This window comes from Microcaecilia unicolor, chromosome 3 (genome assembly GCF_901765095.1).
Source record: "Microcaecilia unicolor chromosome 3, aMicUni1.1, whole genome shotgun sequence".
Taxonomy (NCBI): domain Eukaryota; kingdom Metazoa; phylum Chordata; class Amphibia; order Gymnophiona; family Siphonopidae; genus Microcaecilia; species Microcaecilia unicolor.
In genome coordinates, this window is record NC_044033.1 from 44,189,094 (window position 1) to 44,202,860 (window position 13,767).

Consider the following 13,767-nt stretch of genomic DNA (forward strand, 5'->3'; position numbering starts at 1 on the left):
ACGCTCATGATCTTGTGATTGAGACTAGACACCGAGTAAGAGAGTATTTGTGGCCCAGGTTGTGGTGGTGTGAGCTGGCCAGTGAGACCCGGGTTAGATATGCTTTAGACGTTTTTCTGCCCGTTATGCCATTTTTTGGATGTTTTTATCATTCGAAAATGAGCCCCTATGTATTCTATGAATCTTCTACAGTATAAATGAAATGTGATAATTTAGTATTCATCTGAAACAGCATTTCTCAGAATCTTCATATAACCCAAAACCAACACAACCAAGACTGCAACTTTTCAAAAAAATATGGATGTTTCGGAGGTGCTGCATGCTTCCTTTCCTTTCCAAAGAAACTTTCTCGTATTACCATCATTAACACACAAAACTTAAAAGTTTTTAAATTGGGCTGAACAGCCCATACTGTAGTCAAGGCATTCATCTAAATGGCATACAAGCTGAACAAAAATCTGCTTTTGTGGATTTATTGACTTCTGTCCCTCATGTTGGGCCTTTTTTTTTTCTTTCAACTCAGATATTTGGACTTGGGGTAATGTCTGCAGAACCACATGTCTCTTTAAATATATATGGCTTGACTGCCTTTTGAGGTGCAGCTAAGGTTCCTGCAGCACTGCAGCCTGCAAAGTGTGTTTGCAGCTGCATTATCAGTTGCTGTGGCAGTGAATGGCTTTGAATGCATTTACATACGACACAGCTCACTCACTACATTTACCTCTTCATTGGCCCGATTTATTTTAGTGCTATGCTGAGTTATTACCAAATAATACACATTATCAGAAAATAGTGTGTGCTGTTGCCAAATAATGTGTGTTAGTACAATTTTGTAGTATACTTGCCAGTTAATAATCACTAACCAGTTAAATCATCCAAAAAAGATACAGTAAACCAGTGACATCTCATTTATTCCTTCCCTAACAAAAAGTCCTTCAAGTGACAGGCTGCTGCAGTTCACCCTTCTAAAATTCCAGTAGGCAGTGCCATATAGCAGGTAGGCCAGCAGAAGAGCTCTTGTCCATCCTGCCAGTGAGGAGGGGAGTCTTCTTAAACATAAATTTTGATTCTGGAGAGTGGTGAATGAAAAGGAGCATCTGAAGGAAGGAGTGGACTGGCACATTAGAAACTGGGGGTTATTTTGTGAGGAGCTGAATTGCCTGTATTCTTCTTTGGCAGCTGAGTCACAGATCCATGGAGGAAATAAGCTCAGGCTGGGGACCAGCAGTATGTGGTGATCAGTAGTAGAAGGGGGAGCAGAAAACACTTTAAAAAGTGCATGCTTACACTTGTACCATTTCAAAGTGTTAGCCCTCTTTACAGTACATACATAGAACTAGAGTGAAACAAGGTGTGTTCAATAAACTAGCTATAGATGGAGCAACCCAACATATCTCAGGCTAATTCTTAAAAGTCCCAAAAGAACTCTGTTCTTTTCTATTACTGCTGCATGGAGGTAGTCACAGAATTCTGACCATATGATATATGCTTGAAAAAAATAAAGTTGTGCTTCTCATAAACAGAAAATTCTCTTTCATGTGTCTTGCTATTTAACAAAATTATTGCTCTTTGTTTTCAGCTGCTGGCTTCTGTGGGACTAGATGCCAAGAACACAGTCAGCATTTGGGACTGGAAGAAAGGGAAAGTGCTAGCAACGGCTACTGGCCATTCAGACAGGGTAATTATACAGAAACATAAAACCTGATTTCACATAAAGTTTAGAAGGTCAATTTAGGGGCTTATTCAGTAAAATTTGTACTAAAAAAGCATGTTTACTTGATAGTGTAAATTTAATTTGCATGGTAAACAGCCACAACGTTTTGTGGTTTAACCACTAAAATGAAGCTATTGTTGTAAGCATTCTAAAAGTAAACATGATAACACAAAATATAACATGCATATGGTTCAGAATCTCTCATGCTAGCACTGAGCAAAAGGACTAGGTAACATATAGGCATATTTTCAAAGCACTTAGCCTTCCAAAGTCCCATAGAAACCTATGGAACTTTGGAAGGCTAAGTGCTTTGAAAATATGCCTGACAGTAACATAGTAGATGACGGCAGAAAAAGACCTACACGGTCCATCCAGTCTGCCCAACAAGATAAACTCACATGTGCTACTTTTTGTGTATACCTTACCTTGATTTGTACCTGTCCTTTTCCGGGCACAGACCATATAAGTCTGCCCAGCACTATCCCCGCCTCCCAACCACCAGTTCCGCCTCCCACCACCGGCTCTGGCACAGACCGTATAAGTCTGCCCAGCACTATCCCCGCCTCCCAACCACCAGTCCCGCCTCCCACCACCGGCTCTGGCACAGACCGTGTAAGTCTGCCCAGCACCATCTCCGTCTTCCGCCACCTGCTTTGCCACCCAATCTCGGCTAAGCTCCTTAGGATCCATTCCTTCTGAACAGGATTCCTTTATGTTTATCCCACGCATGTTTGAATTCCGTTACCGTTTTCGTTTCCACCACCTCCCGCGGGAGGGCATTCCAAGCATCCACTACTCTCTCCGTGAAAAAATACTTCCTGACATTTTTCTTGAGTCTGCCCCCCTTCAATCTCATTTCATGTCCTCTCGTTCTACTGCCTTCGCATCTCCGGAAAAGGTTCGTTTGCAGATTAATACCTTTCAAATATTTGAACATCTGTATCATATCACCCCTGTTTCTTCTTTCCTCCAGAGTATACATGTTCAGGTCCGCAAGTCTCTCCTCATACGTCTTGTAACGCAAATCCCATACCATTCTCGTAGCTTTTCTTTGCACCACTTCAATTCTTTTTACATCCTTAACAAGATACGGCCTCCAGAACTGAACACAATATTCCAGGTGGGGCCTCACCAACGACTTATACAGGGGCATCAACACCCCCTTTCTTCTGCTGGTCACACCTCTCTCTATACAGCCTAACAACCTTCTAGCTACGGCCACCGCCTTGTCACACTGTTTCGTCGCTTTCAAATCCTCAGATACTATCACCCCAAGATCCCTCTCCCCATCCGTACCTATCAGACTCTCCCCGCCTAACACATACGTCTCCCGTGGATTTCTACTCCCTAAGTGCATCACTTTGCATTTCTTCGCATTGAATTTTAATTGCCAAACCTTAGACCATTCTTCTAGCTTCCGTAGGTCCTTTTTCATGTTTTCCACTCCCTCCGGGGTGTCCACTCTGTTACAGATCTTAGTAGGTAATAGTCTCATTCCTTTATCCACCTCTCAACAAACCTTGATCAGAACACACACAGTAAATGATGTCAGATAAAGACCTGTATGGTCCATCCAATTTGTCTATCAAGGCGACCAGAGCTGTATTCGCCATTTTGTGCGTTACAGTTCTTCATGATTAAACACCAGCTTTCTTAGCGTATGCAGAAGATGAATCCAAGAACTGGTGGGTTGTGTCCATCTACTAGCAGGTGGAGATAGAGATTACAAAGCTGAAGGCAGTGGTACCAGACGGCCAGCTCCTCCTTCACCTCAGTACATGTCTCATCACCAAGCAGAATCAGACAAGAAACCAGGAAGCCTTCCTCACCAACCATACAAAACAGAAACTTGTCAGTCTGACTTAAAAGAAACCATGACTGTGATGGAGTACTCTTCAGTGGTTTCTGTTCTCTTTCCTCTTCTCCTTTGTTTTTTGGAAACTAAAGTCCAGGGCAAGAACAGATAGGCAAAACAAGCACAGCTGACAAAGGGCGGGATCCTGGATTCATCTGCTGCTACTAAAGGAAAGAAAATTATCAACAGGTAAGGCATAATTTTACCTTCCTTAGCGTATGCAGCAGATGAATCCAAGAACTGGTGGGATGTACCAAGCAATCCCTAAGTAGGGTGGGAAGTCGCTGCTCTCCAAGACAGAACCGCCGCTGCAAAGGCAGCATCTGAATAGTGAAAGCACACCCATTCCGTCCAGATGTAGATAGCAAACTCATGAAACGAGCCTAGAATGCCAGCGGCAGGACGCAACCTTTCCAAAAAATCACAAAGTATCTGCAATCCAATGAGAAAAAAAAAATCAGATCAGACCAGAGGGTGCCATCCCACAGTAACAACCAGCAACAAAGATAAAGAGAAGATCTGAACACTGAAAAATATGCAACATCTGCAAACACTGGAAAAAGCCCTCTGAACATCCAGAAGACGAAGCGCCGTGTACTCCGCCTGAAAATCCCCCTCCTGAAAGGAGGGAAGAAAAAGAAAAGCCAAACCACAGCCAGAAAAGAAAGAAGGAACCGAAGCAAGGTCACTTCAGACTCAGCAAATTACAGAAAAAAACAGCTCGGTATGGCTGTGCTAAAAATTCAGACACTCTACGTGCCAAAGAGTTGGCGACCAAGAACAATGTAAGCTGCTAAGCGAAGCATTCTGCAAAGGAACAAAAGGAGTCCGAAGCAATGCTCGGTAGACAAGGAGCCCCAAGCTAAAACTCAGAGAATATGAACGAGGTTTCAGGGAGAAGAAGGTTGCAGCAGCGGAAGAGCAAAGCACTCTGCAAGAAATGCACCACCTCCAAGTGAAAGGCCAGACTAGGCCCTTCTGCAACCCATCCTGCAGAAAGAACTCAATCGCTGAGGAACAGATGCCCGCAATGAAGACCAAGCATGGGCCGAAATCAGCCTCAAAAAATCCTCAGCACCCAAGAATACGCAGTTGCAGTGGACCATGGACCACATACAAGATCACAACAGAACAGTAACCATAGTGTGCAAAGAACTCTGTTCCTCAGAGTCGGCCTCTGAAAAAACCAGGCCGTAAGACTAAAGCGAGAGGGATTATCCACTCAGGAGCGGACCCAGCAGGAACAGCCCGGAGTCAAGCAGATCCAAAATTAAGGCACCACCAGGAGCCTCACCATATCCGCATACCAAGGGCGCCGTGGTTAATCCGGAATTACCAGAATGACTCTACCGCAGTGGAGAGTGATCCAAAAAGAACTCGGCCGCAGAGAGGCCACGGAGGAAAGACTGTCAAAGAACGTCCTCCGGCTAAGGAAGCAATAGAACCAGCCCTGCCGAATCACCCTCTCTCCGATGACAGAAGAAAGAAGGCACCTGGGCATCCAGCCGGGACGACATCCTATCTACCTACGGAGCTCTCTACCTGAGGCCATGTTGGAGAAGCACTGGTGCGTAATAACCATTCGGCCGAGACCACAAGACAGCAGAAAAGAGAACTCACTGTAGGAAAAGCCTGCAAAGTGGGCCGCATAGAAACGGAACATGAGGTCCTCTGCCCACTCCATGGGGGCGACACGCCCTGATGGCCACAGTCTAACTCCAAGTCCCACTCTGTCAAGGAAGCAGCCACCGCCTCATCTTCTCTGACGGCACAAGCACCACTTAGCTCGCAACGTCTCCTGAAGTGCTAGAAGAAGAACAGCACCAAAAGCAGGTCCAGGCGGGGGAGACAGCACAAACACCGCCTGGCCTGCAATGTGTCCTGAAAGGCTAGAAGACAAACAGCACCAAAGGCAGATCAGGCGGGAGATCAGCTACACCATCCGCTGTGCCATCCACCACCCGGGAGACGGAAGGAGGAGGAAAAGGGCTCTCCAGTCCAAGAGACTCGCATCCATGACCACCACCATCTATTGCGGAGGTGCCAAGGCATCCCTTCCACAGGGAGGAATTGCGAAGTCACCAGTTCATGCGCAGGTGTACCTAGAGCAGCCACAGAAGACACTGTTGACACTCCTGGAACACAGGAGACCACCCGTCGAGAAGCAAGAGCTTTAGATGTCATCTATGAGCACTGCCCACAGCACTGCCTCCAAAGTGTCCGCCACAGAGCCCAAGATATGAATGCATAGCCAGGCCCAAGGAATCAGCACCCTGAGCAGACTGCACATCCAAGTCTGAACCTAGATATTCCAGTCCCCAGTCAAGAAAAAACATCATACCAGAGCTGTCTGGAATGGGATGAGGTGGCTCATTTGAAGGGTGAACACCCAGCTCAAGGATTCCGAGAAGACCCAGGAAGATAGTCTCGGATCTCGTCTAGAGCCAGGTGGCTCTGATGATGTCCTTGCAGAGAATGCCGCAAAACTTCCAAACTTAGGAAAAGGTGAATGGAGCCATAGCTATGCAGAGAGGCAAAGAGGGGCATAATAGAATGAAAACGTCTATCTCCATGGGCATTTATCTCTGAGAACGGGTCCGCGATGAAGTGCAGTTGAAAACGTCCAAGTTCAGCTTTCGATTATACCGTGTTATTCGTTTTTGTGAGATAAACGTCCATCTCCCGATTTAGGTCGGAACTTGGGCTTTTTTCTCGTTCGATTATAAGCAGGAAAGCCTGGTACTGAGCATGAGGGCTCAGAACGGCCAAACAGAGAAACTGCAGATGAGGGGGCCAAACAGGAAAGAAAAGAAATGCTTCCTAAGGGAGAAGTGTAGGTTAAATTGAAGTGTAGGTTAAATTGAAGTAGCTCTGAATATAGCTAGCTGTCCAATACAAAGAAATAGTGCAATAAAAGCCTTAAAGACAATGCAACAAATAGCTAGCTAGAGGTGCCACAGATACAGTGGAGGCTGGAGCTGGAATGCAATAGTTTGATCAGTGTCAGAGAACAAAACTAGAAGAGCAGAGCTGCTGTGGGAAGCAACCACAGCTAACCTTTGGCACTGTAGCCTAGTGTAAACTGTCCCAGCTATGGAAAGAACTGCTTGTCAAGGCAAGCAATATGAGAGAGGAGTGGTCTAGTGGTTAGGGTGGTGGACTTTGGTCCTGGGGAACTGAGGAACTGAGTTCGATTCCCACTTCAGTGACTCTGGGCAAGTCACTTAACCCTCCATTGCCCCATGTAAGCCGCATTGAGCCTGCCATGAGTGGGAAAGCACGGGGTACAAATGTAACAAAAAAAAAATATATACCCCGTAGAAAAGGAGCCGTGGGCCACAGCTTCTAATTTGATGCACAAACCAGCCTTAAACCTGTGACCTTCAGGCTGAAAGCCAACCATGTTCCAGAAAAAGAAAACTATTTTGCTGAAACTACTGCACCTGGAGCAAATGCCCCCATGACAGCACCTGTGTTGCCAGGTACTCGGCCCCGAAACCCGCCCAAAAAGTTCACACCCCCATCCCCGCCGTCATCAACCCCGCCCTGCCATCATCGACTCCGCCTCCTCCATCATTGACCCCGCCTCCTCCGTCATCGGCCCCGTCTCCTCTGTCACCGGCCCTGCCCAAAACATCACCAGCCCCGCCCAAAACGTCACTAGCCCCGCCCCCAACGGCCTGAAAAACCGCACAAAAACCACCAAAAAACCCCCAAAAATCAGCCCAAAAAAACGCGACCCGCAGCGGGGAAAAATTTCCCGCAGCGGGTCGCGGAAAACCGCCCAATTGGGCGGGAAAATCGCCCAATTGGCAACCTTGGACAGCACTGAGGTTCCATGGTTACCATGGAGACCAGAGCACTAGCCCCAGAAAAGAACAATATGTAACATTTCCCACAGAAAGGTGGAGCCAAAGGCAGTAAGCCTAGAAACGTAAAGGAGCAAAAGGTGCAGAAAAAACAAGAAAACCTATTGCACCTGGTATTCCCAGGCAGCCTCCCATTCAAGTAGAAACCAGCCAGGCCCATCCCTGCTGAGCTTCAAAGATCAGAGATCAGGCACACTCAGGCAGTGCTCATAGGCAATGCCTGTACTGCCAGTATAAAAAGAGTTTCACAAAGGAAGGAGGGAAACTTCCAAGCTGTTCAAGCAACTGCTTTCAGAGAAAAACTGAGGGGACAGAAAAGTCTGTAAATAAAAACACTAAATAGGCTCTTTCAGCAGCCCAAGATACAAGGAGTCCTGCTCCGATGCTGTTAACTGTTTACCACACCAGGAACAGTCTTAGCCAATGCAGGAACTAAAAGAAAATCTAAATTCACCACAGACAGCGAGGCCTATTGCTATCAATGTACCCACTTAGGCAAACATGGCATTCCAGCTCAGGTGATTCTTGCTGCATTTGTGCTGAAAGGGACTGCCCTGAAAAGATTCCCTCCGAATAGAGGAAGACAGGGGAGAAAAGGATCCTACTGCTGGGCTGGAGAGAAAACATCCCCTCTTCGGGGCAGGGTCCATCAGAGAGACAGACAGGGAACAAGCCAGAAAACTCCAAAGGCTGAACTAAAACGAACTGTTATTTCTCCTTCCAGACTTCTGAAACATATAGGCATACAGAGCAGCAGAATAAGCTCGGGGGGGGGGGGGGGGGGGGGCTAGAAATCCTCTGCCCCAGAGAAGCCCCCCAGTGGCTGATGTGCATCCTGAAAAAAAACAAGACACATCGCAGGACCATCAGATTCCTTCCGGAAACCTTAGCCCTTTACAACCCATCTGCCTCAGATGGGCATAAAAACTCCCCCAATCATGAAAAGGGCTACTAAGGCCAAGCTCTGTTAAGAAAGGTTCAAATTTAGGGTCCCAGAGCAGAGGAGATCCTGCTCACATTCAGAAGATATAGAAACAGCTTAGTTCTGTTCTTCCCTTGGATCCCCTTGCATAGTGGGGATTCATCTGCTGCTACTAAAGGAAAGAAAATTATCAGCAGGTAAGGCATAATTTTACCATCACAACCGAGGTAGCTGACAATTTGTTACCATGCCTATCACATATAGGCAGTCCTAGATGATGTCACAATAGTACAACACCATGCAAATAGTCTTGAGTGGTTTCTTATTATGGCTTCAGCATTGTGACATTCAGTATGATAATGATTAAAACAACAATCCAAAAAGACTTAATACAAATTATTACCTTCACTTTACTGGGAATTCCTCATTCATGGGAAATATTGCAATCCCTAATCCCTACCACAAATGGGGTTCAGCAGGAGAGAAGGTTGAGGAAGTCGCCAACCAGATCAAGAAACATACTGATGCCATCTCTTCTCTCTCCTGCTGGATTCCATCTGCATCTGCCTCCTCATCTAGGAGGTCTTTTGTTAAGTTGAGGAGGGGGTCCTTATTCTGAGGCATAGATACGCCACCTCGCCAGCCTGTTCAGGCTCAGCCCCAGTGTGTGCATTCTTGTCAACAGCATGTGTTCAAGGCCCCTGTTGTTGCCCAGTCAAAACAGGGGACGGTTTTCTGACTGGCTCCAGTACAGCATAGCTGTAGTACCAGTGTACATCCTGAACAACTTGCCGGTCAGGGGGAGGCTGAAGTATTTTCATGAAAGGTGGCCCCCTTATAACCTCCAACCGGTGGGTTCTCCAAATAGTCCATCTCGGATACGCCATCAATTGGTATCAGAAACCTCCAAATTGTGCACTAAGAGCTCATTCCTTCAGCTCTCAGCATAAGCAGGTACTTGCAGAGGAACTCTTGGCCCTTCTGAAGCCCCATGTGGATGAGCCCATTCCATCAGGGAAAGAAGGGTGGGCATTCTATTCCAGGTACTTCCTTGTGCAGAATAAAACAGGGGGGATGCGTCCCATCCTAGACCTAAGGGCCCTGAACAAATTCCTAGTCAAAGAAAAGTTCAGGATGATTTCCCTGGGCACCCTTCTCACCATGATTCAGGAAAATGATTGGCTATGCTCTCTGGATTTGAAGGATGCAAATACCCACATTCCGATATTTCCAGGTCACCGGAAGTATCTTCGATTTTGTCGGGAACCCACCACTTCCAGTACCATGTGTTGCCCTTTGGCCTCGCGTAAGCTCCCAGGGTCTTCACCAAATGTCTAGTGATAGTTGCAGCATTGCTACTCAGACTGGGAGTCCATGTGTTCCCTTACCTCGATGATTGGTTGGTGAAAAACTCCTTGGAGGATGGTGCTCAGGAATCCATGTGGAGGACTATTCAGGTGCTTGGGCTACTAGGGTTCGTTTTAAAGTACCCCAATTCCCACCTTTGCCCAATAGTTGGAATTCATAGGAGCCCTTCTCGACACACAAAGCATTTGAGCTTACCGTCTAGGGCTGAGAGCAGACACTTTAGTCGCACTGGCTTACCAAGTTCAAACCTCTCAGCAGGTCATGGCTCGGCAGATCTTGATGTTGAGGTTGTTGGGCCACATGGCGTCCACAGTGCACTTAACACATATGACATCTCTTCACATGAGATCATCCCAATGGACCATGGCTTCTCAGTGGTACCAAGCCACAGGAAGTCTGGAAGATGCCATCAGAGTTTCTCCAGAGCTTGTTCGCTCGCTTCATTGGTGGACCATTCAATCCAACATGACTCTGGGACTTCCATTCCAAATTCCTCAGTCGCAAAAGGTGCTGACAATAGATGCATCCCTCCTGGGTTGGGGAATTCATGTAGATGGGCTCTACATTCAAGGTGTGTGGTCCGCCTGAGAAACAAATCTTCAGTTCATCCTCCTGGAGCTCTGGGCGATCTGGAACTCTCTAAAGGCTTTCAGAGATCAGTTGTCTCACCAAATTGTTCTCATTCATACAGACAATCAAGTTGCCATGTATTACACCAACAAGCAGGGCGGCACTGGATCAAGCCCTCTGTTAGGAGGCTGTCCAGATGTGGCATTGGGCTCGGCAACATGGCATAAACCTGCGAGCCACTTATCTGGTGGACAAAAACAACAGCCTGGCTGACAGACTGAGCAGAGTTGTGCAACCGCATGACTGTTGTCTGTGAGATCTTCTGAGCTCGGGGCACCCCTTTGGTGGATCTGTTTGCCACACACATAAATAACAAAGTCTCTCAGTTCTGTTCCAGGCTTCAGGCTCATGACAGACTAATGTCAGATGCCTTCTTTCTCCATTGGGAGAAAGGTCTGCTGTACGTGTATCTTCCCATACCTCTTGTAGGGAAGACTTTGCTGAAACTCAGTCAAGACCACGGGACCATGATTCTGATAGTGCCTTTTTGGCCTCAGCAGATCTGGTTCCCTCTGCTTCTGGAATTATCCTCCGAAGAACCATGGAGATTGAAGTCTTTTCCAACCCTCATAACCATCCTCATAACCATCCTCGAATGAAGGATCTCTTCTACATCCCAACCTTCAATCTCTGGCTCTCACAGCTTGGATGTTGAGATCGTAGAATTTACTTCCTTGAATCTTTAGGAGGGTGTCTCTTGGGTCTTGCTGGCTTCCAGGAAAGATTCCACTAAGTGGTGTTATTCTTTCAAATGGAGAAGGTTTGCCATCTGTTGTGGATGCAAGGCTCTAGATACCCATTCTTGCCCTACACAAACCCTTCTTGAATACCTTCTACACCTCTCCGAGTCTGGTCTCAAGATGAACTCCGTAAGGGTTCATCTCAGTGCAATTAGTGCTTATCATCATCTTGTAGAAGGTATGCCCATCTCTGGACAGCCTCTAGTTGTTTGATTCATGAGAAGTTTGCTTTTTTAAAAGCCCCCTGTCAAACCTCCACCAATGTCATGGGACCTCAACGTTCTCACCCAGTTGATGAAAGCTACTTTTGAGCCACTGACTTCCTGCCATCTGAAGTACTTGACCTGGAAGGTCATTTCCTTGGTGGCTGTTACTTTAGCTCATTGAGTCAGTGAGTTTCAGGTCTTAGTAGTGGATGCACCTTGTATTGTTTCATCACAACAGAGTAGTCTCTGCACGCACCCTAAGTTCCTGCGTAAGGACGTGTTGGAGTTCTATCTGAATCAATCGATTGTCTTGCTAACATTCTTTCCCTGAGCTCATGCCTATCCTGGCGAGCGTGCTTTGCACACCTTGGATTGCAAGAGAACATTGGCCTACTACATGGAGCGGATCAGGCCCACGGACACTCCGTGCAACTTTTTATTTCTTTTGATCCCAACAGAATTGGGGGCGCCATTGGGAAACGCACCATCTCTAATTGGCTGGAAGATTGCATTTCCTTCACTTATTCCCAGGCTGGGCTGACCCTACAGGATCATGTTTGCATAATGTCAGAGCCATGGCTGCGTCTGTAGCTCACGTGCAGTCAGCCTCCATTGAATAAATTTGCAAGGCTGCGATGTGGTCTTCAGTCCACACATTCACATCTCATTACTTTCTTGAGCAGGATTCCCATCGGGACAGTTACTTCGGGCAGACAGTGTTGCAGAATCTGTTTGTGATCTAGAATCCAATTTCATCCCCCTAAGCCCGTTATATTCCGTTCCAGGCTGCACACTCACTCAGTATGTATATGGTTTCAGGTTGATCTCTGTTTTGTCCTCACCATTTTGAAGCCCAGTTATCAATGTTTGTTGTTTTCGGTGAGCCAAGATGCTAGGGATTCCCCACTTGTGAGAATAAATAGGCCTGCTTGTCCTCGGAGAAAGCAAAGATACTTACCTGTAGCAGGTATTCTCTGAGGACAGCAGGCCTTATATTCTCACAATCCTTCCCACCTCCCCTTGGAGTTGTCTCTTTTCTTATTTTTCCCTTTTTGCTGTAGCATATAACTGAGGTAACTGCGTTCTCGTGGCTGGTGTGAAGGCACTTGTGCAGGCGTATTGAAGTGTATCACACATTCCTCAAAGCTCTTCTTTCGCTTGTCATAATTCCCGGACTGGGCAACGCGGTCAGCGTCACTTGCTTGTGAAAATATAAGGCCTGCTGCCCTCGGAGATTACCTGCTACAGTTAAATATCTTCGATTCATCTGCCAGAAAATCCCTAGAATATTGACCAGGAGTTTGGAGAATAATTTCCATTATCATAGTTACTACTTTTGGCCAGTATCCAGCCCCCTACTGACCTCCCCCTGCACCATCCATAGTTGTTTCAAGCCCCCTCCCACTGCCCCCCCTGTATTCTCCCACACCTGCACTCGCACTCACTAGGTTGTTGCAATGAGGAGGAGCTGCATCAGGAATACCTCTTCAGAGCGGGAAAGAACCTGACTCTTTCATGCCCATTGCTGCTGCTCTGTGCCGGTACTGCTGTTTTTTGTGAATGGCCACCAAGACTTCATGTGGCAGCCTTACAAGATTACTTCTTGAAGCCTTTTCAGCCATTTTGATGAAATGGAGCACTGGTCAGAGAGCAGCAACAGCAGGCAGGAAAGAGTGGCGTTCTTTCCTACCCCGGAAGAGGCCACTAGACCACCAGGGAGTGTTAAAGTAGGCCCAGGGAAGGCCCACCGAGGCTCGGGGTGGGGGGGGGGACCAACCAACCAGATTCTGCACAAACAGGCTGAATCCTGCGCGGCTGGGGAACTCTTTGCAAATTCTGCACTGTGCAGTCGCACAGAATTCCAGCAGGAGTATGGGTATACATGAAGTAGTGCACAGAGGCCAGCATATCCTGCTATTTTCATGCACACCTGGTAAATCCTAATTTACATAATTTTAACACATGCCTGTAAATGATTTGGAGGGTATTGGTTTAGTGAGCATGTTACACCATTAGTAGATTACATACTGTTTTTGTTTTGCAAAGTTATTAAGTGACTTGTTAGATCTTATATTGAGAAGTGTTTAAACATTCTTGGAAGTAGAGCAGGATTAAGACGTAGATAAACTAGGCACATAACTAGGGCCCAAATATTCAGAAGGGGCTCTCTCGAACTTGTGATATATGGTTCCCAAGGAAGAATTTTGCCATCGTAAGTCAAATACAGACAGAATTAATGTGTTGGGTGGGAGGAAGGAACTAGGCACCACTGCCCATAGAGATTTGTCTGTTCTCCCCACCACCTGTGTAGTGTGCTCCAGTCAGCAGCTCAGTTGGTGATTAGCACTTTTTATCTGTTGCTTCCTGTTATTCTAGTTTTCCTGTGTAGTAAAAATTACATGGGGGTCCCTTCCTTAGAAGACTTAAAATGTATTTACATAGCAGTGGGGAGCCCAATGCACT

General features: G+C 46.6%; 1 protein-coding gene across 1 annotated transcript in view; it reads left to right on the forward strand.

Moving 5' to 3' along the window:
• The window catches only part of EML6 (EMAP like 6), a 744,128-nt gene that overhangs the window by 73,854 nt on the left and 656,507 nt on the right, over positions 1–13,767 (forward strand). Inside the window, 1 exon segment of the mRNA XM_030195849.1 lies at positions 1,580–1,678. Within this exon segment, the coding sequence (XP_030051709.1) occupies positions 1,580–1,678 (99 nt within the window).